Source organism: Cynocephalus volans, chromosome 6 (genome assembly GCF_027409185.1).
Source record: "Cynocephalus volans isolate mCynVol1 chromosome 6, mCynVol1.pri, whole genome shotgun sequence".
Classification (NCBI taxonomy): Eukaryota; Metazoa; Chordata; class Mammalia; order Dermoptera; family Cynocephalidae; genus Cynocephalus; species Cynocephalus volans.
In genome coordinates this window covers 85318685-85343498 of record NC_084465.1, presented here as the reverse complement: position 1 = coordinate 85343498, position 24814 = coordinate 85318685, and the positions used below count along the sequence as shown (strand labels likewise).

General features: G+C 35.5%; 1 protein-coding gene across 3 annotated transcripts in view; it reads left to right on the top strand.

Moving 5' to 3' along the window:
• RAPGEF5 (Rap guanine nucleotide exchange factor 5) overlaps positions 1–24814 on the top strand; it is a 219429-nt gene that overhangs the window by 154543 nt on the left and 40072 nt on the right. For all 3 annotated transcript variants that reach the window (XM_063099133.1, XM_063099132.1, XM_063099134.1), the window contains 3 exons: positions 18283–18361; positions 22237–22381; positions 23554–23651. In XM_063099133.1, coding sequence (XP_062955203.1) covers positions 18283–18361; positions 22237–22381; positions 23554–23651 — 322 coding nt within the window. The remainder of the gene's footprint in view (positions 1–18282; positions 18362–22236; positions 22382–23553; positions 23652–24814) is intronic.

Below are 24814 nucleotides of genomic sequence, written 5' to 3'. Positions count from 1 at the left end.
CAAATAGACTAGTGTAGCTTATCTGTGGGTGCACATTAGCAGCACCTGGAGCACTTTTAAAAACATATCAGTGCCCAGAGATTCTGATTCAATTGGCCTGAATTGAGGCCTAGGCCTATGGGCTTTAAAAGCTCCCCAGGTGATGCTAATATGTAGCTGGGTTTGAAAGCCTCTTAAATAGAACAGTGGCTTTGTCTCATTTCCATTTTTTAAAAGGCCTATTTCAGGTTTCTGATATTTATAAATACACATTTGCCTCTAAGAGTTAGGGGATCGTTCCCCCTTCTCCTTCCCTCTCCAGGGCTGTACGTCCAGTCTCATGTCTATTGGTCCCTGCCCTAGAGCCTCTGGAACCTAAGAAGTTCATAATTCACAAACCTGCACTGCCCGTTCATCCGATGAAGTGGTTTTTGAATAAAAAGGACACAGTTAGAGAGGACAGAGGTACAGGACACACAACTGTTTGGTTTCTCAAGTCTTGGAATTCGGAGGTGATGATACAGTAAACAAAACCCATTTGGATTTTTGTAAGGATTCTGTCACACTACAAAAATCTCTGGGTGGTCCTTAGGTCTCGCAGCCAAGAATGCTTAGTTCTGTAGTAAATAATATTTTAAGGAAGGAGAAAATGCACATAGCAGAGTAGAAAGAGTATTAAACTGAGATTCTAAAGCCTTGAATCCTAGGTCTGGGCTCCCTTAATAAACCAGCCTAAGACCTGAGCATGATCTCTGAAGTGTCTCTCATCACTAAAACTCTTTGATTCAAAGGGATCTGTATTCTCTTTCCTTTCAAAGTATGTCACAGAACCATCAATTCTAGATTGGAGGGAGACCTGCAAGATGCTGAAAGCACCATCACTTAGCTATCGCACAGGGGCTTGGGGAATTTGGTCTGACTTCATGTTGCTTCACACTACTGCTGCATTTCTTTAGCCCCATAGAGCAGTTAGGACGTTGGTGGGATATTAAGCTTTGAATCCAAGACTCAGTGGTCATGCCTGGTGATGATTTAAGTATGTTTTTATATAACCTTGTCCAGTGGGAAACTTTAAGTTCCTTTGAGAAATTATGCTATAACATTTTCAAAGAATAGCTTTGATTTATCACCTGCTAGTAAAATCTATTTGCAGATTTTTATTACCAGGCCATTTTGGGATATTCAGAAACAGTCTGTTGCTGGAGAAAAGCAGCAGTTTTCCCTCAGTGATGAAATATATACTACATCCCATCTCTTATATGAACATTAACTATTTCCATGTAATTCCTTAACTTTTAACTTTACATATTGCTTCTGTAAAAAGTGTAACAGTGCATTTTTAATTATTCAGTTTCTATATGCACCCGAATGAATATCTTAGAAAAATTTAATTCATTCATTCTATCTGTACATATCTTTAACCGCCTCCTGTGTAGACATTGTTCTAAATGCCAGGGATACAGCTGAAAACAAAATAGACAAACTCCTTACCTTCATGAGGCTTATATTCTATTGGAGAGAATCAGGCAATAAACAAAATAAATAGGAAAATATTGTATATGAAATAATGGGTGTATCATTGCAGGCACAAGTTTAGGATAATTATAGCCATTTGTCTTTAAAAATAAAAAGCTGGAGGATATTTTAATGTATTTAAAGTATTTTAAGAATTAACATCAATCTTCTGGTCATATTGAACAAAGTTTAGAACCAAAAGAAATAGATTTAATTGAAATAAAAGAAATAACATAAAATAAATAAAAGGAAATTTGAACCTAGTATAGGTATACCTAGTGGTAAATAGGAGCTCATAGCTACTGTTAAAGCCATAGAATCTACATGCTTGGAAATTTTTTGATAAGGATATTAGCCTTTTACCATCTTAAATTGTGAACATAGCTTTTTCTAAGACAAATAACTAGACTAGGTTGCCACTTGAGGTCTTTTTCAGCATTATGAGACTGTCACTTTTAAATATTAGGTTAATTTTGTTTGCATACATGCTAACAAGAACAACAACAACAACAAATCACTGAAAGACTGAATTCATTAGTGCAAACTCCAGCTGCCCTGGGTGTGCCTCAGATGCAGATGAAGAGCACCACAGTTCAGTAAGGGCTTGTTTTCCCTGATAAACAAGCAGAGACTTGAAACAGCTATCCACAGTGACAGTAAACGTCCCCAAAATGGTGTGAAGAGAGAAGTAGGAATAAAAGTGCTCACATTAGAATATGGTTTCTGGTCTGCTCTGTAATGTTTGTTCTGTGGTTTTTGTTTGTTTTGGTTTGGTTTGGTTCTCTGGCAGTTCCCTTAGCTTCTCTCCTAATTATTAATACGGAGAATAGAATGTATTTGCTATCCATAATTGAAGCATTTGGAGAGTTTATAAATTAATGTTGACAAAGTAATGAGATAATTAGAATTGTGTAGCAATTTTCTTCTCAGTTGCCTCATTTATAAAAAAGAGGCCTTAGACCCCATAACGTTTGAGGCCCCTTCCAAATCTGAGAGCCAGGGTTCAATGACTCAAGACGCTGGTTCATTTATCCAGACCTCATCCCATTAGATGGATCCTCGTGGAGGACAATTATCCCCGTTTAATGGACATAGAAGCTGCAGTAGAGAAGTAAATCAGATTGCTTCAGGAATTGAGTGAACATTTGAATCTGGAAATGAACCCAGATATATTCCTAGCTTTATCTCAAAGGTCGTTTTTGTTAGAGACTGGAATCATAGATGAAAGGCATAATTGAAGTAAAAATCTACCGTTCAGCTCAAGCTGTAAACTCTAAATCAGGTGCTTCAGCACCCACTTAAGAGCCATCTAATCTCCAGCACAAAGACCTGCTTCTTGGCTTGCAGCTGTGAAGAGGATGGCCACTGGGTGAGCTAACTGCTTCGGAAAGGTTAAAGAAAGAGGTGGTGGGAGGCAGGGTACCAGTTCCAGCTGACGCTCTATCAGACCACCCAAATGAGAAGTGATTAAAAAATCAGATTTTGACTGTGGATTTCATTTGAGGTGTTTGAGGTGTTCATCTTCTGGGTTAATCTATTCACTCTACCTTTGAACATGCAATATTATTATGTATGATAACAAGGGAATTGATGCTTTTACACTGCCAATAGATTGTGGGTTAATTAATACCCTTGCTGGTAATGAAGCAAGGTGAAATGAAGTGAGATGGAGCTGAAGCATAAGATCATTAATGTACACTGATTAATAATGGAAATGTGGAAGTTTTCATTACAGTATAACTAATGGGCAAAGGAAGATGTTTAAAGGATAAGAATAGTCATGTAATTAAAGTAGTAGGAGTATAGCATAACTTTCAGGGAAACAATCCCTGTTTAGAATGAGAATGGGTCATTGGAAAACATGTTTTTAAATCACATCATTTTCATGTTTACTTCCCATCTGAGCTATAGTTTACAAGCTGAATTTTAATTTCAGTGTTACAAATGGTCTCAGCATGAAAGGTAATAAAAGTGTCAGTTTTCCAATGAGATTAAAGTTTTCGGAGAAACATAGAATAGTTTATTCAGTGATTACCCAATGTTTATAGTGAACTGTGTGAAGAGATGAACTATTTTATTAAACTTTTAATTTTATGGATATCTTTCAGGGCTGGCTGATAGCTCAGTTGGGTAGAGCGTGGGGCTGATAACACCAAGGTGAAGGGTTCAGATCCCATACCAGCCAGCTGCCAAACATACATAAATACGAAAATATGATTGTCTTTCAGTTTCCACCCTTGTTTATTCTGTGCCCATGGTTATAATTTACTGTAATGTGTATATATGGGTGTGTGCATATTTATTTAAGTAGAAAATAAAACATTGGGTAATTAAAGCTGTAATGTTAAAGGGAAATTATAATTGGCTTACTAGGTGTGTTTTTTGCCATAAAAAGGTGACCACTTTACAGTAGTTTGTGAAGGGAAAGCTCAAGTGTAAGTCTGGAGCACACTGGAAACAAATATTGTAGCGCTAGGGGAAATTAATTTCAAGAGTATCTGGAGATAGTGAGTGGAAAATGGAGTACATAAGGGAAAAGAATTGCCTTAGAAATGAGATCTTTATCTTCCCAACTATAAGGATTGTGAAAAACTTGGGCATCTCAACGAAAGTTTATGGCGTTTCTTCTTTACATACTTTGAAGGAAAATATCAGCCACTTTTTGAGGGGTTAGAGTGAAGTCCTTGTCCTAGATGCTGAAGATGAGATAGTCTTTGAAAGTTTGCTTCCCACTGTGTTCTAAATGATATATACAAATAACTGCTTATTTCTATAAGGTCAGTCCCAGTGGTGACCTTAACCTCTCAACCCTGCTTCCCTGTCTAATTTGCAGCCACTATGGAAGATGGAGAAATGAATGGACTTTCTCCTTTATTCACATTTGCACATTTTATGTGCTTTATTTGCTTTATTTATATTTTATTTGCTTCACCTGAAATGCTTTCTTTTCACCTCAGATGCCCTACTTGATACTTACCTTTTAGACTTCCGTAGGGAAACTTAGTTATTTCTTTCTTCATAGTTCATTACATTTCTAATTTTCTAGAATGGCTAGAGAATAAATTATTACAAATAAAATATTCTGGAATACTGAGAGTTGCCATAAGTAAGTACATGAATTGTTAATTTTCAAACAATCAAAATATATTAGCTGGCAGTTTGGCTCAGTTGGTAGAGCATGATGCTGACAACACAAAGGTCAAGGGTATGATTATTCAGCTGCCAAAAAAAAAGAAGACATTTGTGGGCTGGCCAGTCAGCTCAGTTGGTTAGAGTGTGGTGTTACAACACCAGGGTCAAGGGTTCAGATCCCTGTACTGGCCAGCTACCCCCTCCCCCCCCCAAATATATGTATACATATATATATGATTACAATCTATTTCAAATACAAAATCGAATAGCCCTGTCCAATAAGTCACATAGTAGAATTATGAGGTCCTAATAATTGTCTTCAGTTTTATTATATGAATAAGATATTGGCTTAAATCTATATAGTTTGACATAGGACAAAGATTGCTTTTGAAACACAAATCTCAGTAAGACTCGTTATTTTTTTCTCATAAAAATAAACTTGAGACAGATAACAGCTTGTTTAATTTTCTCTTTATATTCTGTCTCCTTAATATCTACCCTTCAAGGATAAAGTTTGCCTCTGTTTCTTTTCTGCTATAGTTCTTTGGAAAAATAATCTCTACAGCACAGTTTCTCAGTTTAGTGCTAACTAGAGTTTTGTTCTTTTAAAAGGAAAATTCTGTTCTCAAATTTCAGAATTTTTAAAACAACCGTATTTTCTCAATATGTTTTGGGTCTATTGGCATAGTTAACGTTGTACTTTAGTAGAAACACGTGATTTTATCAGTGTCCAGCTGTATTTCCAGAAACTTGTTTAAATGTGTGATGTAAATCAGGCATTTCTAGAGGAGCAAATTGAAAGGAACAACAGATACTAAAATTCATGGAGACAATATATTGTGTCAATGACAATTTTGACAACCTAGTAATTTTAGCAAAATGATAGTTTTGTTCTAATATCAGCAACTGAAATTACTTGAATCTGTTTAAGACAATGTCAAAGGTTGTAAAAACTGTCTCTCCCCATGTTTCTCTGTCCATCTCAGAGATCTTGTGTCATCTCCCGAGACGGTTGATGGATGTAAAGTGAGATCATCAGATGTCCTCCTCTGAATTTTAAAATGCTTGAGACATCCTCCTCAAGTAAAGTTTAACATCCTGTCAGCAAACAGGGCAAAAAGTGTGTTTTTGAGTAAGAGTGTGTACTTCAGAGAGTCTTGTAAGTGTGGGGAAGGAATGTTAGCGGATGGCAATTTGTTGATTATAATCACTGCATGTTAATCTCTCCCAGAGTGTTTCAATCAAATTATTGTCTCACTTAAAGGGTGTCATGTCACAGAATTGTTGTAACTGACACACACGTGTCTAAAACGGACAGTCTTTGTGTAGGAGAAATTTTTCCCTTTAATGTATCCATGATTGAGCATTTCCTCATTTCTCTTTGCAGTCTCTCTCTCTATAACCTTCCCCTCCCATTTCCCATTATTCTCATTTTTCTGCCCTGGGGCTTCCTTGCTCTGTAATTGAACCTATTCTTTTCTTGCTCTGCAATTGAACCCATTCTTTTCTTTCTGTTAGCAGCTCTTTGCCTTCTTTTTAAGGCTGCTTCTTGGCCAGCAGTCCTTCCCTCAACTCTCAGAAATAAATATGAAATTAGACAGAATTGTTAAATATGCGTGAACAGAAAGTATAGAAAACTCAACCAAAAACACATTCCAAAATATGTCATAATCTAAATAATGATAAATAATCATTTTCGGGTATATTCTGTAGCCTTTTCCGCTTCAGACTTGGTGGTCTTGTCTATACTAGGCATATAGGATACTTGGCGAATCTTCTAACTTTGAAGTCTTTTAATCCTTTAAATGAGATTAACTTAGTGTGAGCATGAAGAGTACAAATTAAAATTGCCCATTGCATAACTGGTTGGATGTTTCTCAGTCTAAAGTAAACATAGTTTTAAGTGAATGAGTGTATGAGCTTCTGCTATTTCCCTTATTCTAATATCTCTTTCAGTGTGCTTTAAGTATATCTGTTAGGAACGCAGAGAGATTTAGGCAAGTTAGGGTTTTTTCCCCTAATTTTTCTTCCTGTGTTGGTTGATATCACATATTTTGCTTTTATGCAGCAGGCTTATAGCGATCTTAACTCTTGTGCTATGTCATGTGCTTTATTAAGGAGGAAAAAAAAAAGAGCAGGATGATCTTTTTATCCTAATTTTGGATCTTTTCCCCAGAGTTGTTATAAAATATGACCTCTCATGTCATGTTTTAGAGAGGTCATATTTTATGACCTCTCATGTCCTGGTTCAGCTTGATTTAAATTTGAAGGCATTGCAAGCCATTTTCATGTACTGGAAGCATTTTGCAGAACAGTTTTAGTAAACTCAAGTTCTGCCAATATCGATTGGCAGGGTGTGCACATCTCAGAATTATTATGACAGTTTACACTATTTGAGAGTCTCCTAGGGAGGATGTTTGTTCTTTCAAAAAAAAAAAAAACAAAAAGGCAAGGCAATGTGCTCATCAGCATGTTCTAAAAACTCACAGTAATAAGATCAATCAGGATAAATTCACAATACTTATTACTCTTTAAATATACTTTTCCTACTTTTGATAATTGGGAAGCTTGAGAACCAGGTCATATTATTGATCATGTGCTTGAGCTTCTGAAAATTTTCACTGTAATGCATTATTTGTGATTAGACATGGCTGTATATAAGAGAAAAACTCTAACTGCGATTTAAACATGTGAACATGTATTTCTCTCTCACATGAAAATAAATATGGAGAAATGCAGTCTAGAGATGGTAAGGCCACTCTGACATCAGTCAGTACTGAGATTCTTTCCAGCTCTTTGCTCCAATATCCCTAGAGTCTGCCCTTCACCTCATAGGCCCATGTTGATACTAGCATGTCTGTCCAGGCAGCAGGATGGAGGAAGTCATGCAGGGCACACCTGCCCATCACACATGGCTTCTGCTTTTATCTTGGGACCAAGACTTAGTCTTGTGGTCATATCTAGCTGCAAGTGAAGCTGGAAAATGTAATGTTTTGTTTTTATTTTAAAATGTCTGAGGAGCAATATGCCCAGAAAAAAATCCAAGTTTGATTCCTAAAGAATGGGAAAATGGCATGTAATTTTATAAGTAAAAGCTTATGAGAGCTTGTTTTAATACTGTAGACCCAAGGCCATAATTATATATTTGTTTCTTCAAAGAAGTATAAACATACCATGATTTAAAGCATTGTATAATTTTTTTTTTAAAGCCTATAAAGTTTTTTGAATTAGGTCTTATATTCTCCTCAACAATTGAATATTTAGAATAATCTCATCTGTTCTTAGCATGCAAAGTTTACTTAGCTTTAAGTACCTTTCTCATGTCTGATTTTGAGCTATAGAATTCATGTTTGAGAATTCTACATTATTCACTCCAAAATTCTTCCTAGGAGTTGTTAGAAATATTTTTCATAAAAGAAATTAAACATATACTAAGAAATACTTTATATATTACAGATTGGAAGAAGTGAGTTTTTTCTAAACAAGGGCATAAATTAAATTTGTTCTTATAAGAATAGTTTATAGTATAAATTGTATATAATATTATGGTGATGTAATAAGAAATACATATTTGATCTCTGCCCCTGGTTGCTAGTACAGAGCTCTTAAAACCCATGTAATTTCCTGAGTGATAGGAGCATCTTTTGTTTTTTGTTTTTTGGGTTTTTTGGCAGCTGGCTGGTAAGGAAGAATCTTTTGTTTTAATATTTGGTCTTAGTGCCTGGTTCCTAACACAAGAGCTTCTATGACCCTTGGAATCTCCAGAGTGATAAGAGTATCTTTTTGTATGCTAATATGATTGTGGATGGCTGGGGTCTCTAGATAGCTTCAGGATAGGAGCTGGTGGCCAGAAAGACTGAGGCTTGACTAGATGAATGGAACTTTCAGCCACACCCCACCCCCAACCCCTCACCCCTGGGGAGAGGAGAGGGATGAAGATTGACTTAATCACCAACGGCCAATGATTTAATCATTTGCTGACATAATGAAGCCTCCATAGAAATCTGAACAATGGGGAGAGCTTCTGGGTTAGTGAACTCCAGCTCTATGGGGACAGAAGCTTCTGTGCTCAGGACTCTTTCAGACCTTGCCCTATGTATCTCTTCACCTGACTGTTCATATGTATCCATTACAATATCTTTTATAATAAGCCTTTATAATAAAATGAAAGTAAATGTTTCCCTGAGTTTTGTGAGCCATTATAGCAAATTATCAAACCTGAGGAGGGGTTCGTGAGAACCCCCAATTTATAGCCAGTTGGTCAGAAGTACAGGTGACAGTCTGGAACTTGGGGTTGGCATCAAAAGTAGGGGGCAGTCTTGTGTGACTTGAGCTCTTAACCTGTGGGGTCTGTGCTAACTCCAGGTAGTTAGTTTCAGTATTGAATTGTAGGACACCCAGTTGGTGTATTGGGTATTGAAAAAAGTTTTTTCTTTTTATTATGTTATATTTTATATTTATATTCTTGATAGTTTAGAACTCACATGCCCATTACGTATCTGTAGTGTGTCATTATGAATCACATGACTTCAATGGTAAGAGAAAGGCCTAATGTTGTTCTTAGGTTGGCTTGAGTAGGACACTTATTTTGAATCAGAACAAAACGGACCTATTACAGCCATTTGAGTGCATTTAGCCTAAAGGAACTAAAAATAAATGTTAGCCTAAAAAAAACCTTGGTCAATGACAGTTGGTGCATATTTAATGTTTACCTAGTTGTCGGGCTGGTAGACCACCAAGGCTTTCACATGGAAGTCAATTTTTTTGAATTCTTTTGATTTAGGAAAGAGTGAACAAAATATGATTTTCAGTCTCTGTAATGTTTAATATGGAGAAGTTTGTCTAGATAAAGGAAGAATTTTATGGTTTGGCCTTTTGTTAAAAAACATTTTTTAGTTTCTGCCTTTATATTTCAATTTTAAAAAATGTAAATATGTATAATTGGCCATTAAAACAAGTTAAAAGCATTGTAAATTTGTGGACTATCTTAATCCTTCCACATGATTGTCAATTGTACCTTTAGAAAAGAAAATTGTCTGATCTCTTACACCAATTTGCTATGGCCATGTGTTCACTAGAAAATAAAAACAAAATGAAATTTGAGTAGGAATAAAGAAACTCTAGCATACTGGCACTTAGAAAACAACTTCCTAGGGGCATCTTTGGCAATTCAAGGCCAATAAAAATACCAATTTCCTGTGTCTGACTCCTTCCTTGCCTTAGACTCCGTGACTTTCCTGCACTTTCTTCCCCCCACACCCCAGTGTGGACTTTTTGGATCCACACCCTCAGGTGAGCATAGTTCACTGAGAGAGACAGAGGGGGGGCCCCGTTGACTTTGAGACACAAGCCCTTTCCGACATTACCTTCTGAGGAGCCTTGAGTAGTTATTCACCTTATTTTTCTCAGCCTCAGTGTCATCATCTTGAAAAAGAATATAAGATTCACCTGCTAGGGTGGACATGAGGAGTACAGATCGTGTATGTAAAGCTCCTAGTACCAGCACACAGCAATAAACAAAAATTTTAAATAAAAATTTAATTTAAAAAGTAAAATAAATAAGGTTGACTGCTGTGGTTATTTTCAAATAGAGTGGCTGCTGTCATTTTCCCTCCCCTACTTTTCCTCAGTACCCAGTGAAGCCACTGCTGGCTTCCTCGTAAGGAACGCTTGTGGTTAAAGCAAATTTGGGGTTCTCTCGGGCTAATGTCGGGGAGGGTAGGAATTGGGGTGGGGAGGCTTGCTCAGACATTCACACGAAGGGAATATTCATCAGCCTGGGGCTTGCAGGCTGCCTTCTGTGGTCCTTTAATTATCTCACCAATCAAACCCTGCGAACAGCTTTGCATTCTCCATGGCAGAGAGCGCAGTGCTCAGCCTGTAGTCAGAGGTGTCCAGTAAATGGTTGCTGGCTAAACCTGTCTTTGTGACCCTAAACCTCAAGTATCCCTTTCACCTGTGTGAGAAAGAAAGCAGCTGTGTGTTATTGAAAAGAGCTCTAATGCCTACTCTGGAAACCACAACACAAAAGCTTGCCTGCTGTCAGTCACTGGTTGATACATTTGTCCTAGAAATAATTTTAAATATAGGCAGTACGTTAGAGTAAATTTTCTTATATTGGAAGTTTTGATTTGTGTAAGATCTTGTGCCAGAATATTTAGAGAGAGGCTTAATTGTGCTTAGTTGCGTTTACTTTAGTAAATTTTGTAGATTATTTTTTATCTCTACTACATCTAGCTATCATTTCAATCCTTAGCTTTAAAAAAGGCAGTTGACTATCCATTGCTAAACTTTGAGGAATATAACTTCTCCCTAATATTCCTAGAATTTCTGCTAAGCAGAAACAAGAAATAAAATTTTGCTTTTCTGAAATTCAATGCTGATGAGTCACAGTGACCTAAAAAAGAATTAACATTCAGAATGATGATGTAGTTCAAGTTTTGAAAGGAAGCTGATCATATAGATTCCTCATGATGCTTGAGAGGTAAAAATGTCACATCTTGACCTAAGTTGACTCATGTATTAGAATGACTATTAATTGCTTGAAATAAACGTGCCTCATTTTTCTTTGTTTCTGGAAATTTTGGAGTGTTTAGTTGACAAGCTCTTAGGAACACAGTTTGTGCCTTAAGAATGCACTATGTGGTGTCAGTCACACAAGCACGCAGCGGCTCAGAGAAGTTATGTGAGACTCAGTTATGTGAGACTGAGTGAATCTTAGAACCAGATATTAATTTTTTTGGTAGATGTTGGCAGATTCGTATTGAAGGTTTTATACCCATGACAGTTCACATGCTCTAATCTGTACTGTTAAATAAAATGATACTTGGATTGATCATTTTCCTCCTGGCTCATTTGCCAAGAGCAACTACTGTTTCTAATCAATGAGCCCTACAACTGCAAAAAGAGTCTTTGGGGAAAAAACAGGTGATACACGGTTTGAGAACTGATTATCAGCATATCCTTAGTTTCTTTTAGTCTAACTAGAATATGTCCCCACCGTTTACCAAGGGGCATCTCTCTAAGGCCATTGGACCAGGGACCGTTTGTACAAGTCCAATAGCCTTTGGATGCCCACTCTGCTGCACCTCCTTCCAGCAGCATTTGCTACTTATGATCTGTTCTCTTTCCAATCCTCCTTTCTCCTTGGCTTCTATTACATGTGTATCTACCAATTCCCCTATTTCTCTTCTCTTTCCCCTAACTCAACTTTTTCTTACCATTGCCCAAATGTAACTGTCCACCCCAGCTCAACCCTTAGCTTAGACCACTGCATATTTTCTCTATGGTGTTATCTGAGAATTCGTGTTAGCCTCAGCTAATGTGTTTAGATAGTGGCTCCCATAATTGTAACTCTAGCTTTCTTTGTTAAGGTCTGGTCTTTGCTCATTTTGCCCAATAGCTTCACTTAGAGTAACCTCGGGAACCCAAGCTCAGCAAGTTTGCAGGTAAACTCACCTCCCTCTCCTTATTTTCCAGTCCAATCGAACTGTGTGATGCAGCAAGCTCAACCTGCATTTCTCTTGTCTCCTCACCTTGAAAGCCTCTGTTCATGTTCAGTTCCCTTTTCCTATGGAATGAGCCCCAGCACTCAAAGGCCCTCCAGGCATCGGCTCCCACCTAATTTCCTAGTTTTACTTTTCAATTACACAATGCCATCTCTTCTATTACTATTTCTTAACTATCCCATAGAACAAGACATACAAATGTGCATGTGCACAGACAGTTAAAGTGAATGAGGGAAGCCAGCCAGGGCAGAACGGTGAGAAACTGGAGTGTGCTCTCTGCATAAAAGACCACGGCTGCCATGTGAGATGTGGGCCTGGTGTGGCCAGGTCTTTCAATTTTTTAAATATTGTCAACTAACAAAAAGCATCTTTAAGGGCTGACAAAGGCCCACAGGCCACAGGTTTGTGGCTCAGCCACAGACACACTCACGTTCACCTCTGCTCACAGTCACGTGACCACTTTCTCCTCCAATTCTTCTTAGAAGTTCATAGTCAGGTCTCAGTACTCAGTTTTTGTTGGTTGATTGGCGGCACTTGGAGAATTGGGACAAGAGCTAAATTATTTTATGAAAATAAGGAACAGGTAGTCTTTATCGAGTGCCTAGTGTATGCCAGGTTCCCTGCCAGTTGTTGTAGATATAATATCCTATTTAATCCTCACAACAACTCTGCTAGGTGTGGTTGTTCTATCCACTTCACAGGTGACTTAACTAATGCCTTAGAGGTGAAGTGCTAATGCCTTAAGCTACCCAGGTAGAATTCCAGCTCTCTGTTTCCCTTTGCATTCTTCACACTGCTTTCTGAGCTTCCCAACAGAGTTGGCAGACATATGCATGAGGTTATAATTGTGCCTAGATAATGAAAGCCTCTGATTAGGGCTGGGACAGTGGGAGGTCAAAGGACCTCTCTCTCACCTCTCTCAAACCCAGGGTGACTTGCCAACGTGGCCCTTTCTCTGTGTGCCAGAGCCTGGAGAAGGCAGGCAAGCACCATGTTTATTAGTCTATGTTCCTCCTAGCAGCGCTTTTAAAAGGCAGTGTGTGGAATTAAAAAGGAATTGAAAGCCTAATTTTACAAGTTAAAATAAAAATAGGTTTGATTATTTGAAGAGTGCACCCAAGCCCTGTCTATAGTTATGTTCCTTTCATTCAAGGGGTGAATTTTAAAGTTCAATATATAAACAACTTTAAAGAAATAAGCCTTTCTTTTGCAACAAATATCCAGAAATAAAACTAGATCTTAAGATTTGGTAGTTTTAGAATGGCTAAGCAAAACTCTGTGGTGAAATTGTAAAATAGGCAGGAATTGAGTGAATTTAAGAGCTGTGGTAAATGGCTGCGTTTGAGGCCATTAATATCACTTTCAGAAAAGTAAGACACCCTGGGAAAGAAGCATAGCTTTTTAATGGCATGGCACTTTAATCTATGATTCAAATATGAACATTAAAAGTTTTTTATTTGTGCTTAATCCAATTACATGGTACATTTTGGCACTGCTTCTCAAAAAATAATGGTAAGTTGTAACATTCCAGGGCCAGAAATGGGCCCTTTCAAGTTCAAAGCTTTTCTTGGCTCCTTGAAATAAAGGTTAAGTAGAACATAGTTTAGAGTGCCTACAATTCCATTGCATCTGAAGTAGAAATACAGGTGAAACAAAGCTGCTAACAGTCCTTCAGGGAGTACGAGTTAGTATAGAAATATTGAATATTCACATTACCATACTTAGATTAAATGGCTACTATAGGCAGTTGCCTGTCAAAACTCTTTTCATTTGCTTTCTTGGTAATTCACTTTAACAGATGAGTGGTTTTATTACTGCAGTGCATTTTGTTTATGAGTGCAGAAAAAATAACAGGTAGATTTCTATAGTTGTTCCTAAGTAACCCTATACTCCTAATGATTTCTAGACTTCGGGGTTTTGCTTTACAATAAAAAAAAAGAAAACATTAAGCTTAGGCCTTTTGGTAACATTTAGATAATTTTCTGTAATTTGATTACATTTACATAACAGAGCCCTGTGAAAAGGATCTCTACCTATCCTTTTACTATTCCACCTTGACTCAACCCTAGGATGCTCTAGAGATTGTGCTTTGCAGAAATGAAATGGGAATTTTTAGTGCTTGATAAACTTAAAATGAGATGAGAAAGTGTTTTAATTGATACACAAAAGAAAATTACATTCAAGTAAAATCAGTAAAAAGACAATTGTTTTCTATGCTTTAAAGATTAAATTAGTATATGTCCTGTGTAACATAGTATACAAAGTCCTGTATGTATGGCTCATTATTGACATGAATTTTAGAACTATTTTTATCAAGGCTTTAGATTTTTGACAGCATATTGATACATTTTATTTTGATTTACATAGTACTTAAAGCTATAATAGTATTTGCCTTTCAGTTTTGATGATTATCAGGATGTTATTTTTATACTGCAAGAGTGTTTGCTGTATTCAAAAAGCCACTACAAAAATATTATTTTGGTGGAGTGGGAATGGTATTCCCAGAAGTTTAATGATGAGCCAAGAATTTGGGATTAGATTTGGTGATTGATTTAATGAATAGAATTTTAAAGAAAAGTGTTTTTTATGTTAATACTGAGGTAGTCACAGAATTAGAAATCAAAATGAATACATCTTTTTGTTCAGAATGTTAGTGTATATAGCACCTATAAATTTGTTTAAATAAAAGATGCTTTTATATACACAAAAATGCTTTTCTGCCTACAGTCTTAAATTACTATTAATTAAGTAGTGTGTAATAAAATAGGTAATTTTAGTGTTTTAATATGGATGCCAGTGGATTTGCTGGTCTTTCTAAAATGGCTCTTGTTGGCTAATCGTCGTCAGGGGGTCATTTATATAGCCATTGTGGTTCTAAAAATATCTCTAAATACCAATGGGACAGCCTTTTTTTGAAGCATGGCTGTTATAAAATGTAGTTTTGCTTGGAGTGCATCATTTTGATTATAGTTTTCTTATTTGTATCACTCAGTTACTTTAAGAATCTGTACAGCAAAAAAAAATAATGCTGAAAAAAGAATAAAGGAAAGCTTTTTATATAAAATTTTCACAACAATATGGTAGTTAAAGAAAGATTTGAGTTAGGAGTATCGGGAATTTGTCCTATTAGAATTTTAAACTATTCTTTTCATTAGGATTTTAACGGGGGTTGTTTTTATGTAGGCTCAGTGTTTTTATTTTAATTAATATTTCTATGGCAGAGAGATAATTAGGTAAATGCTGTTGAATATTAAATATGATAGTAGCTAAGGGGAAAATAAGCATTTCTGGGTCAAAGCCCTTAACAAAATATTGTCATATGTGAGATGATTAATTGAATTGGATGCCAAATGGGTTTGCCACCATCCAACCAGATTCACTCAGTTTATTATCTAAGGTTCTGGAATGGAATGACTGGCTATGTGAAAGTTAATGGTGTTCTTTTTAATCTCAGCTGCTAATGGAGTAAGTCTTGATTAGAGAATAGTTCCAACCTCATTAAATGCGGCTAAGTGTAATAACTTCCCAAAGAGTCTGAACCTGTATGTCACATCAAGCATTTTATCAGCACCGCACTCTACCGAGTAAGCCACGGGCCGGCCCGTCACATCAAGCATTTTAAATACTGAGCATGTGAAATTCTCAATGCTGTCACCCAGTGGTTTCTGCATATTGGTAGCTCCTTCCATGAGAGCCCATTGAAGAGCCTAAAATAGATTCTAGACTACTCTCTTGTACTTGCTTCCTATATCTTACATTGAATGCAGAAGGAACTCAGCTTAATTTCTAATCAGAGAGATTGAAGATTTTCATCAACTACATCTAGCACAGGAAAACATTAGAGTTTATGAGCATTACTGTTCAAAAGCGTCCTCGAGTGATAGTTTTCAAATTGCACTTCCAAATATCCTAGGGTTTCAGACATTATGCAAATGGTTGGTTTGAATTTCAACTGTTTCAAAAACTGTAATGAAAGGCACATGCTAAATAGTCCAAATTTTTCATTAGAATGACCAGTGATTAACTTGTGTTGCCAGGCTAATGAGTTTGGGGGCGGATCTTAGAACGAAGCTTCTCCTGCCTTATTGAGCATATATATGAAGCTTTTGTAAACAGAGACTCTAGTGGGTTCCTAGCTCTTCTTTGTATGCAGGCTGTGTATGTCCACTCATGTGAAATTGCCTGGTAAGTGACACTATCCCAGCTTTCTTGTATGGGGTTTAATTTGTGCCAGCAGGGCTCAGGCAAATCTGTTTGGGAACTTGCTTTTGCCATGAGTAATAGTAATTTAGAGCAGTGATTGCTAATATATTGCACTGTGATACAATAGTATAAGTTTAGGCTTATTTTGCATTTTAGGTGCCATTTGTCAAATTTATTATTCTAATGAGGAATAATGTTATGTATCATAAATAAATATCTTTGAAAAAAATCCTAATAGTCTTCATTGACACCTCTGGTTCATTTTAATTAAGGGCATCTTGCAAATGAAAAGCAAGCTTTTTTTCCCCCCTTAACATTACCACTGGCAACCACCTACTTATGTGATTAGGATTATGTTGATGTTCTACCACCAAACAAAACATAAAAATAAATTAGCCCCTGCAGGTAATATAGAACTGTAGATGTCATCACTAACCTCTCATATTGGAGTTTTGTGTTCATATGTATAACCTTGTTTGCATTGAGCAACTTTTAAAGTAAATATTACTGGTTATTCCTAAAAATTCTGGAATTTTTTTTAATCTTTAGCATAGAGCTACAGAGCTCTGTACCAGCCAATTATTTCTACTTAGACATTCATAATGTAGAGATCTTGGACAGCATAATTACTACTAAGTGTATGTCTTAGCTCAGGCTGCTGTAACAAAGTACCATGAACTGGATGGCTTAAACAACAGATATTTATTTCTCATGGTTCTGGAGGCTGGGATGTCCAGGATCAAGGTGGTGGCAGATTCAGTGTCTGGTGAGGGTTCATAGACCAGTCTTTTTGCTGTGTCCTCACATGGCAGAGGTGGAGAGAGGAAGCAAGCTTTCTTATACGGACTCTCATAAGGATGTTAATTCCATTCATGAGGGCTCCACCCTCATGGCCTTATCTTATTACCTACCAAATACCCCACCTCCTAATAGCATCACATTAAGTGGTAAGGTTTCAACATATGAAGTGAGGGGAGGGGGGGGGGATATAAGATTCAGTCCATAATAGTTTACAAGTTCATTATTCTTATAATTTATTACTGTTTCATGTAACTAAAAATTTGATGTCCAAAATGTAAAAAATATGAAAATTCAATCAATAGTAAAATGAATTTTAAGTTAAGGAGACTAGACAAAGACTATTATGGCAAAATCACTACTTTATATTGGAAGTTACGTTGAAATTTTATTGGAGGTCAGAGTTTGCCTATTTAACAATTCCATATTCCGTGTAAGCTGGGCTCTTCCAAGAGCACTCAAGGCAAAGAGGTGATAAAAATGGCCCCCATTTATGTTGGTAGAAAAAAGGAATCAGAAAGAAACATGTTGTGATTTGATGTACCTGCTCTCCAATTTTAACTGGATTCAGCTCCGTCTCTCTTCACAATAGTAAGAAAATCACTCATCACTTTCCCAACTTCTTATAGAAGCATTTGAGAGATGAAGGTGAAGGGCCCTTGCAACCTGATACTCTTCTGGGTTTTATAATCCATTGTTTTTGTCCTAGACTTAAGTAAATGGCTTGGGAAAGCCTCAATTTATTAGGACATGAAAGCTTCACTCCCTGTAGGGTTGTAGAGTGTACTTCAGATATCTTATAAAATTTACTTTTTAAAGCACATTATTTATTCATTTGTTTTCTATAACATCTTTACCTACAAATATACATGGTGTGCTAGGGAAAAAATAATGATAAAATTGTGCGTTTAGAGAGCCTTGCAACAAAAAAAACGTCATTGCTTGAGGCATTCTATGTAAGGAGTTTTTTGCATCTTAACTTTAATATATAATGTATTTTGTGGCTAAAATTCTCATATTCTAACCCCTCCCACTACCATCATCATTTATCATATTTTTGTCCTGCACACTGTTGTGGACCCTGGATGAGCAGCTGTCCTTTTTATTGCCTCTTTGCTTACCTTGTGTTTGTTTTCTTTCTTTGCAGAGACCCTCCTTGATGACTTCCTTCTCACATACACTGTCTTCATGACAACCGATGACTTGTGCCAGGCGCTGTTAAGGCAATATCCTTCATTAACTTCAGGATGCTATGTCAGCTCCCTCCAAGACAGATGTCCCACATTAGGAATTAACTGCCTTTCTTAATTTACTCAATCCTACAATAGAGTGTGGATATGTTCAATATTAATGTAATGATATCCGAGTCAAAAGATGAAATGAGATCGAATAGTCAGGGGAAACTGGAAATGCAGAGCTGCTGTCATCACGGATGTTCTATTTGTGGGTAAATTGTATTGTTTATATTATGTTTGCTTCAAATCTGTGGCTCATGATCGCTTAGAAATCTGGAGGTAAGTGTGACCTACCTGGTAAACCCCAGAGTCAAGAAATTGAGTGGATTGACAATATCACACAGTAAGTGGACCTCGAGGAGAATTAATCAGTTAGCGGCAGATCATTTGTGCAGGAAAACATACATACGTGATATCATGTTTCTGGGCAAGTGTCCCAGGACAGACAAGCCATTCCCCTAGTGGGAGGTCTAAACTAACCCCTGGAATCAACTGTCATCTTTTCAAAGCTTTGTCACTGCATTCTCTCTTAGAAAGGGATGTGATTAGGTTAATGACCAGTTAAGGAAGGCTTATAATTTTATCCACTAACTAGAAGAGATGCAACATAGGAACATGGAAAGAAGAAAAAGCAAAGCCACATAAACTTGCTGAAAGTCCCCAAATGGGCTTCTTGCATCCCAGTGTTTAAAGAAGATGCATCAGAAGCATTTAAGTAGCCTGTTAACTGTTATGTTTTTATTAAACCAAACTGAAGATTCCATTCTAGCCCACGTGAAAATTTTTAGGAAAATGGTTTTCTTTTTGTATATACTAAATTTTTATTAATCCATAATGATAATGGTCCTTTAATATTCTTTTCCTGTTAAGTAATTACATGTCTCCCAACTTTACAGCATTTTCTTGACCAAAAGAGTACTTTAAAACTCCATCAAGGGCATAATTAATGTAAAATATCTTTTAAAAAATATATAAACTGGAAAGTGATTACTTTTTAGTGCTTTACCATATCCTGTGATCAAACAAAGCTGTAGGTATTTTGACACTTTTTAGAAACAGTTCGTAAAACTGACCTTGAAACATTATTAGTTAGTTCTGAACTTGGAAAATTTCAGTAATATATTCAGATTTCTTCCATAGCTTCCAAGTAGAGTGTTTCTGAGAAACTTATCAATAATTACAAAGTTCTAAATTTCTCCTTCAAAGGAATTTTGGAAAAAAAATCTGTGAGCTAATTTCATGTACATTTTAATGCTAATATGTTTCTAAAACAATTACCATCCAGTAAATCATATAAATTGTGTTTTTATAGCAAATTAGACACTGTCAAACTATTATCTTTAACCATTATCCTAATATTATTTGTGATGATCATTTAACAATTTAGTGACTCATAAGCTATCCCTAAAGAGTCTCTAAAACTTTACTTGGATATAAATATGTTTTGAGTCTTTGACTAAAACATTTTGTATGAAAATTTAGTTTATATTCTTAGTAGCCTTTTTATTGATTATCAAAACCCATGAAATCTAAAACATTTTAAGCCAGGAGTCTTTCTGCATGATTGTTTCTGTATATTTGCACACTGCATTTAATGAAATAATACAAACCACAGACAAAAATATGGCATCCATATTTAATGTGAGATATTTTTATGCATATCTTAGTAAAGATGTCTTCATATCCCACTAATACCAACTTCTAGGGAGTGGCCCAAATTAATTTTTATTTTTTTCCCCATGGTTTTTGAACATTATTTATAGATTAGAGCCATTTATGCCGAGTTTGGATATTTTAGATGGGCATTTTTATAGTAATAGAATTTAGTAGCTTCCAGCTTTTAGCATAAAGAGCGTTATTTAAGCTTATAGCCCTGGGCCAGCTAGTATTCAGTGCATTACACAGAAGTTATAAATCTCACCCAATACCTTCCCACTATCCCCCCACCCCCAGCTAAATGTATAAATCAGTATAATCTAAAACGTAAAAAATGAAAAAAAAAAAAAAGTATATACTGTAATATAGAAAACTAGAATAATACAAATGCAAATTTAATCGTTAATATTTTTTAAATGTATATGTTGTAGGGAGGAGAACAATGTTAAGCAAATAAATGTTAATAACTGTGAATGGTTGAAGTGTTAATCCCTGAAATTGCTTTCTTCTGCTGGTCCGTAATTGTAGAACATATTTATGCAGCTTGAATAAAAAGCTCATATTTTCACTTACATATGCAGACCAAAAAAAAAAAAAAGTTATTAGTATTAATTTTTCAGATTTTTTCTTTATATTAGTGAAGCCATTATATTCAAAGGAAAAGGAGAAAAGAACATTGCATAAGTAGAAATAATGTAGGATAAATCATTATATTTTGACTTTCAAGAGAAAAACTAGAAGAAATAGACACTTCACCAGATTTTTTGTATGTTTGTCTTAGTTTGTCACAGGCGAAAATTAAAGATGGCCTTAATATATTTTTACAGGATGGGGAGAAAATAACTAAATAATGTTTAAAAATATTTACAAAGCCTGATGTAGAATTTATTCCTATTTTGCAATTATAATTGTAATTATAAATTATAATTATCATTTTTCAACATTAATATATAATACTGTTCAACAACCCCAAAGCCTACCTGTGTTTTATATTATAGTGTTTCCTATTTCTAGTTAACTTTTCAGTGTGTTCAAGACACGCAGAAATTATCCCTTTGGATACAAAAAGAATAGATCAATTTAGAAAATGCCAGCTGCTATCTCATTCCTAGTCATTTGAGCACTCTGTCTTTGAGGTTGTTATTTTTATATAATTTTAACAGCATAGTTAATATATGGTCATTGTATACAAGTTAGAAAATGCCAGTAAGCAAAATAAAAATAATTCATGTATTCTGAAATCTCGTTACCTTGTGAAGTCACTTGTTAACTATTCAGTGTATATCCTTCCAGATAACGAAATTATTCATATAAATAAGCATTGTTAACGGACATGTATCATCCCAATATATTCTTTTCTTGCTTTTCTACTCAACAATAATTGTGAGTGTTCCATGTCAGTAAATGTACTGCTGGACCATCTCTTTTTTTAATTTTAATTTTTTATTATTAGCGTATTCATTATTACAAACTGTGATTTTTCTTTATGCCCTTTACCTGACCTATCACTCCCCAATGGATTATCACTTTTTTTATGGCTGCAGAATAGTCCGTGGGTATGTAATAATTTATTTTACTATCCTCAATTGTTAAAGCATTTAGGTTATTTCCTATTTTATTTTTTAAGTTTTATTTTAATGAAAATCAGCAGTCCCCTTTACCTCTGTGTTTGCACATTTATCCCATTCTTTTTTTCAAGTAAATTCCTACAGGTGGGTATTTGAATCATATCACAAATTGTACTCCAGAAATCTGTGCTCATTTGAAATTATAAGTACTGGGTTTTATAGAATGTGAATTTCTGAGGGTCAAAGGTTGTCTGAACTATAGTATTCAACCAATATAGTGAGGCCAGATCTCCTGTTGGAGCCACCCTTGAAATTAATAGGCCAGCTTGTATCTCTTTGAGCTGGCATTAGCCCATGCTGCCCATTAAACTGTTCAGCAACTGCCACACAGTGGTCCACACCTTAACTTCCTGGCCGGCCACCGAGTATATTGTACTTCAGTCATTTTCCTGGGTTTACTTTTGCTTGTTTCAGTACACACATTTTGCTCTCCCTGCACATATTCTCTTCTTCCTGCCTATTTATATGCTTGTAGATTCTTTGGAAAATATGCTTTAGCATATTTTGTAAAAACAAGAGTAAATGGATCTCTTCCTATTTTTCGCTTTCCACAATGTCATATTCTTCCTTAACCGTTTGTACCTATTCTACTAAGAAGTATCAAGGCAAAGAAGAAAACTCAGATGTTCCTTGTCGGAAACGTAAGGTCTTACATCTTGTTTCCCAGTGGATTGCTCTGTACAAAGACTGGTTACATGAAGATGAACACTCAAAAATGTTTTTAAAGGTAACCTAACACTTCCAGATATTCTTTGATACTAATGACTGATTTTATTTTTAATTATGTATTTCAAAAATCTCATTTGTAGGTAACAGTCATTCAGCTTTTTTGTGTTAGTCAAGTTGTGATTCAAAGAAAATATAAATTCATTTTGACTTCTGAGGACTGATATTCCCTACATTAAAAAAAGTTAATTTTAAAAATTTTAATCATGAAAAAATATAGAAGGAAAATTTTACATTCATTAATTTAAGATTATTTAGTTTATACGTCATGAGGATTTTGACTGCAAATGGAATAATTAAGGAAGATAACCCAAAATATACTTCAAAATACAATACTACTTACTACATTGAGATTTATTATAAGTTTGAACTAACCAGTCCCTTACATACAATATTTGGATAAAACATTATCGTTTAAAAACTATATTGACAATATGCATTATGAAATATTTGTAGGACATGGCATAGTTTGAGAATTTTAAGCAATAATTTATAAAATAGATACTAACCTAGATTTACATTTGGAATTAAACTGATTTATGTTTTTAATCTAATAGACTACAACATCTTTTCAATATGGATGATTGATTCTCTGGTGATCATTTGTAGACAGTTGGATTCCTTTAGCCTCTACAAATCATATTAGGTGTGCAGGTTAACACAGAGAAGGGATAGAATGGAATTCTAGCAAGGAACAATTCTAGTTCAGATTAGGCAAGTGTCTAAATTAGTTCTGCCTTTCATGAAGAAAACCACTTTGAATTCAACATTCACATGTCATTTAGGCATCCAGATAAAAACTGGTCTAATCAACTCTTTGACTAAACTCATGTTATTTTCAAAACAAGTAGTTAGTTTAATTCGGTTGATATTTTTTGCCTTCCAAATTATTATGTGGATATTATTTTTTAAAATATAGAACAGGCACGGAAATCTCAAGTAGCCAGCCAGAGATCTCTCAGTTTTCAGAATTCTATCCTAAACGCTGGTAGAAAGCAACACCGGCTGAGTGAGGGGCTGGGAGATCCCACTCTGGATCTCGTGGGTACCTGGCTAACCCCTCCATTGTCCTGGATTCCCCCTTCTTTCTTGGGCAGCACAACCATTTTATGCTCTTCATCCTTATAACATGGTTATTAAACCAGCTCAGCTGCCATTGCCTTCTTCCCCCAGACCATATACAGGAGTGTACTGGATGATGTCTATGAATATCCAATACTTGAAAAAGAACTGAAAGAATTCCAGAAGATCCTCGGAATGCACCGTCGTCAGTAAGTATTTCGTTTTCCTTTTTACAGTTAATGAAAGAAAGCCGCAGCAAATGTGATAGTTTGGGATATCTGATACATGAAGTTGATTTTGAACATTTTGACTCTGGGATTCATCTTGATTCCTTAGCTCTTCTGGTAGTAAATTGTGTATTTTGCTCTTGTATCTCAAATTGAAAACACTGAATCAACACTAAATCAAACCCTGTTTGATATAGCAAAAACAAACTGGGCCATAACAACCTGGATGCATTAAAAACAATTATTTAACAAATTATTGTTTAATTTAAAAATCTAAGTATTTAACTTATCGTTTTGGGGCTCATAACTATTTCTATGAAATAGGAAAAAAAAATTTTTAAATACAAGAGTACTTCAAAAAGTTTGTGGGAAAATAGAATTAAAAGAGAGTGAATCTTTCCATGAGTTTTTTGAAGTAGCCTGGTAGGTCCCAGCGAATCAAGGAACATTTTAAAAGCTTGGTTTTATGGGTTCCCTGAGGTTTCCTTATCAATTTAGATAGATTAAAGAAAACCATTTACTCAATGACTCTTAGCAAGCCTAGGTTCCCTAGGTATCTATCATTAATCTTTCAGACTCGCAACACCTGACTTAACTGTGATATTACCACTAGCTTTCCTTATTAATTTTGCTAAGTGAAAACATCCAGTCATTATGCGGTTTTCAGATATAGCTACAGATATCTGAAGGGGAAAAATTGTTCTTTGATTTACCGTGTAGTTTGTATTTAGTAAATATGAAGCACATGTATTGTCAAGTTGTGCAAAGCTTCTGTTAAAATTTCAGCAGTCACATATGCACTTCTCACAGAAAATGTTAATTCGGGCCTTACAGATTACTCATTTGAGATTTAAAGCCCAACTTAATTTTATTAAAGGGATACCCCATTGCACATGAAATATCTATGTAAATTAATCTTAGGGCGCAAACCATGTGCAGGGTTTAGTCCTCAATCATCCAAATCCCATATTGAGTCATTTAGTGTGTTAGAAATGAATGTTGTGAATCTTGGTGGTCTTCCTTTATCACAGTCTACATTATATTAAGTTTCCATAACCTAAGACTAGTATGAAAATATGAACTAATAAATGAAGCAAAAAAGAAAAAAAGACCACTTTTAAATCGAAATAGTCCCCCATATGGAA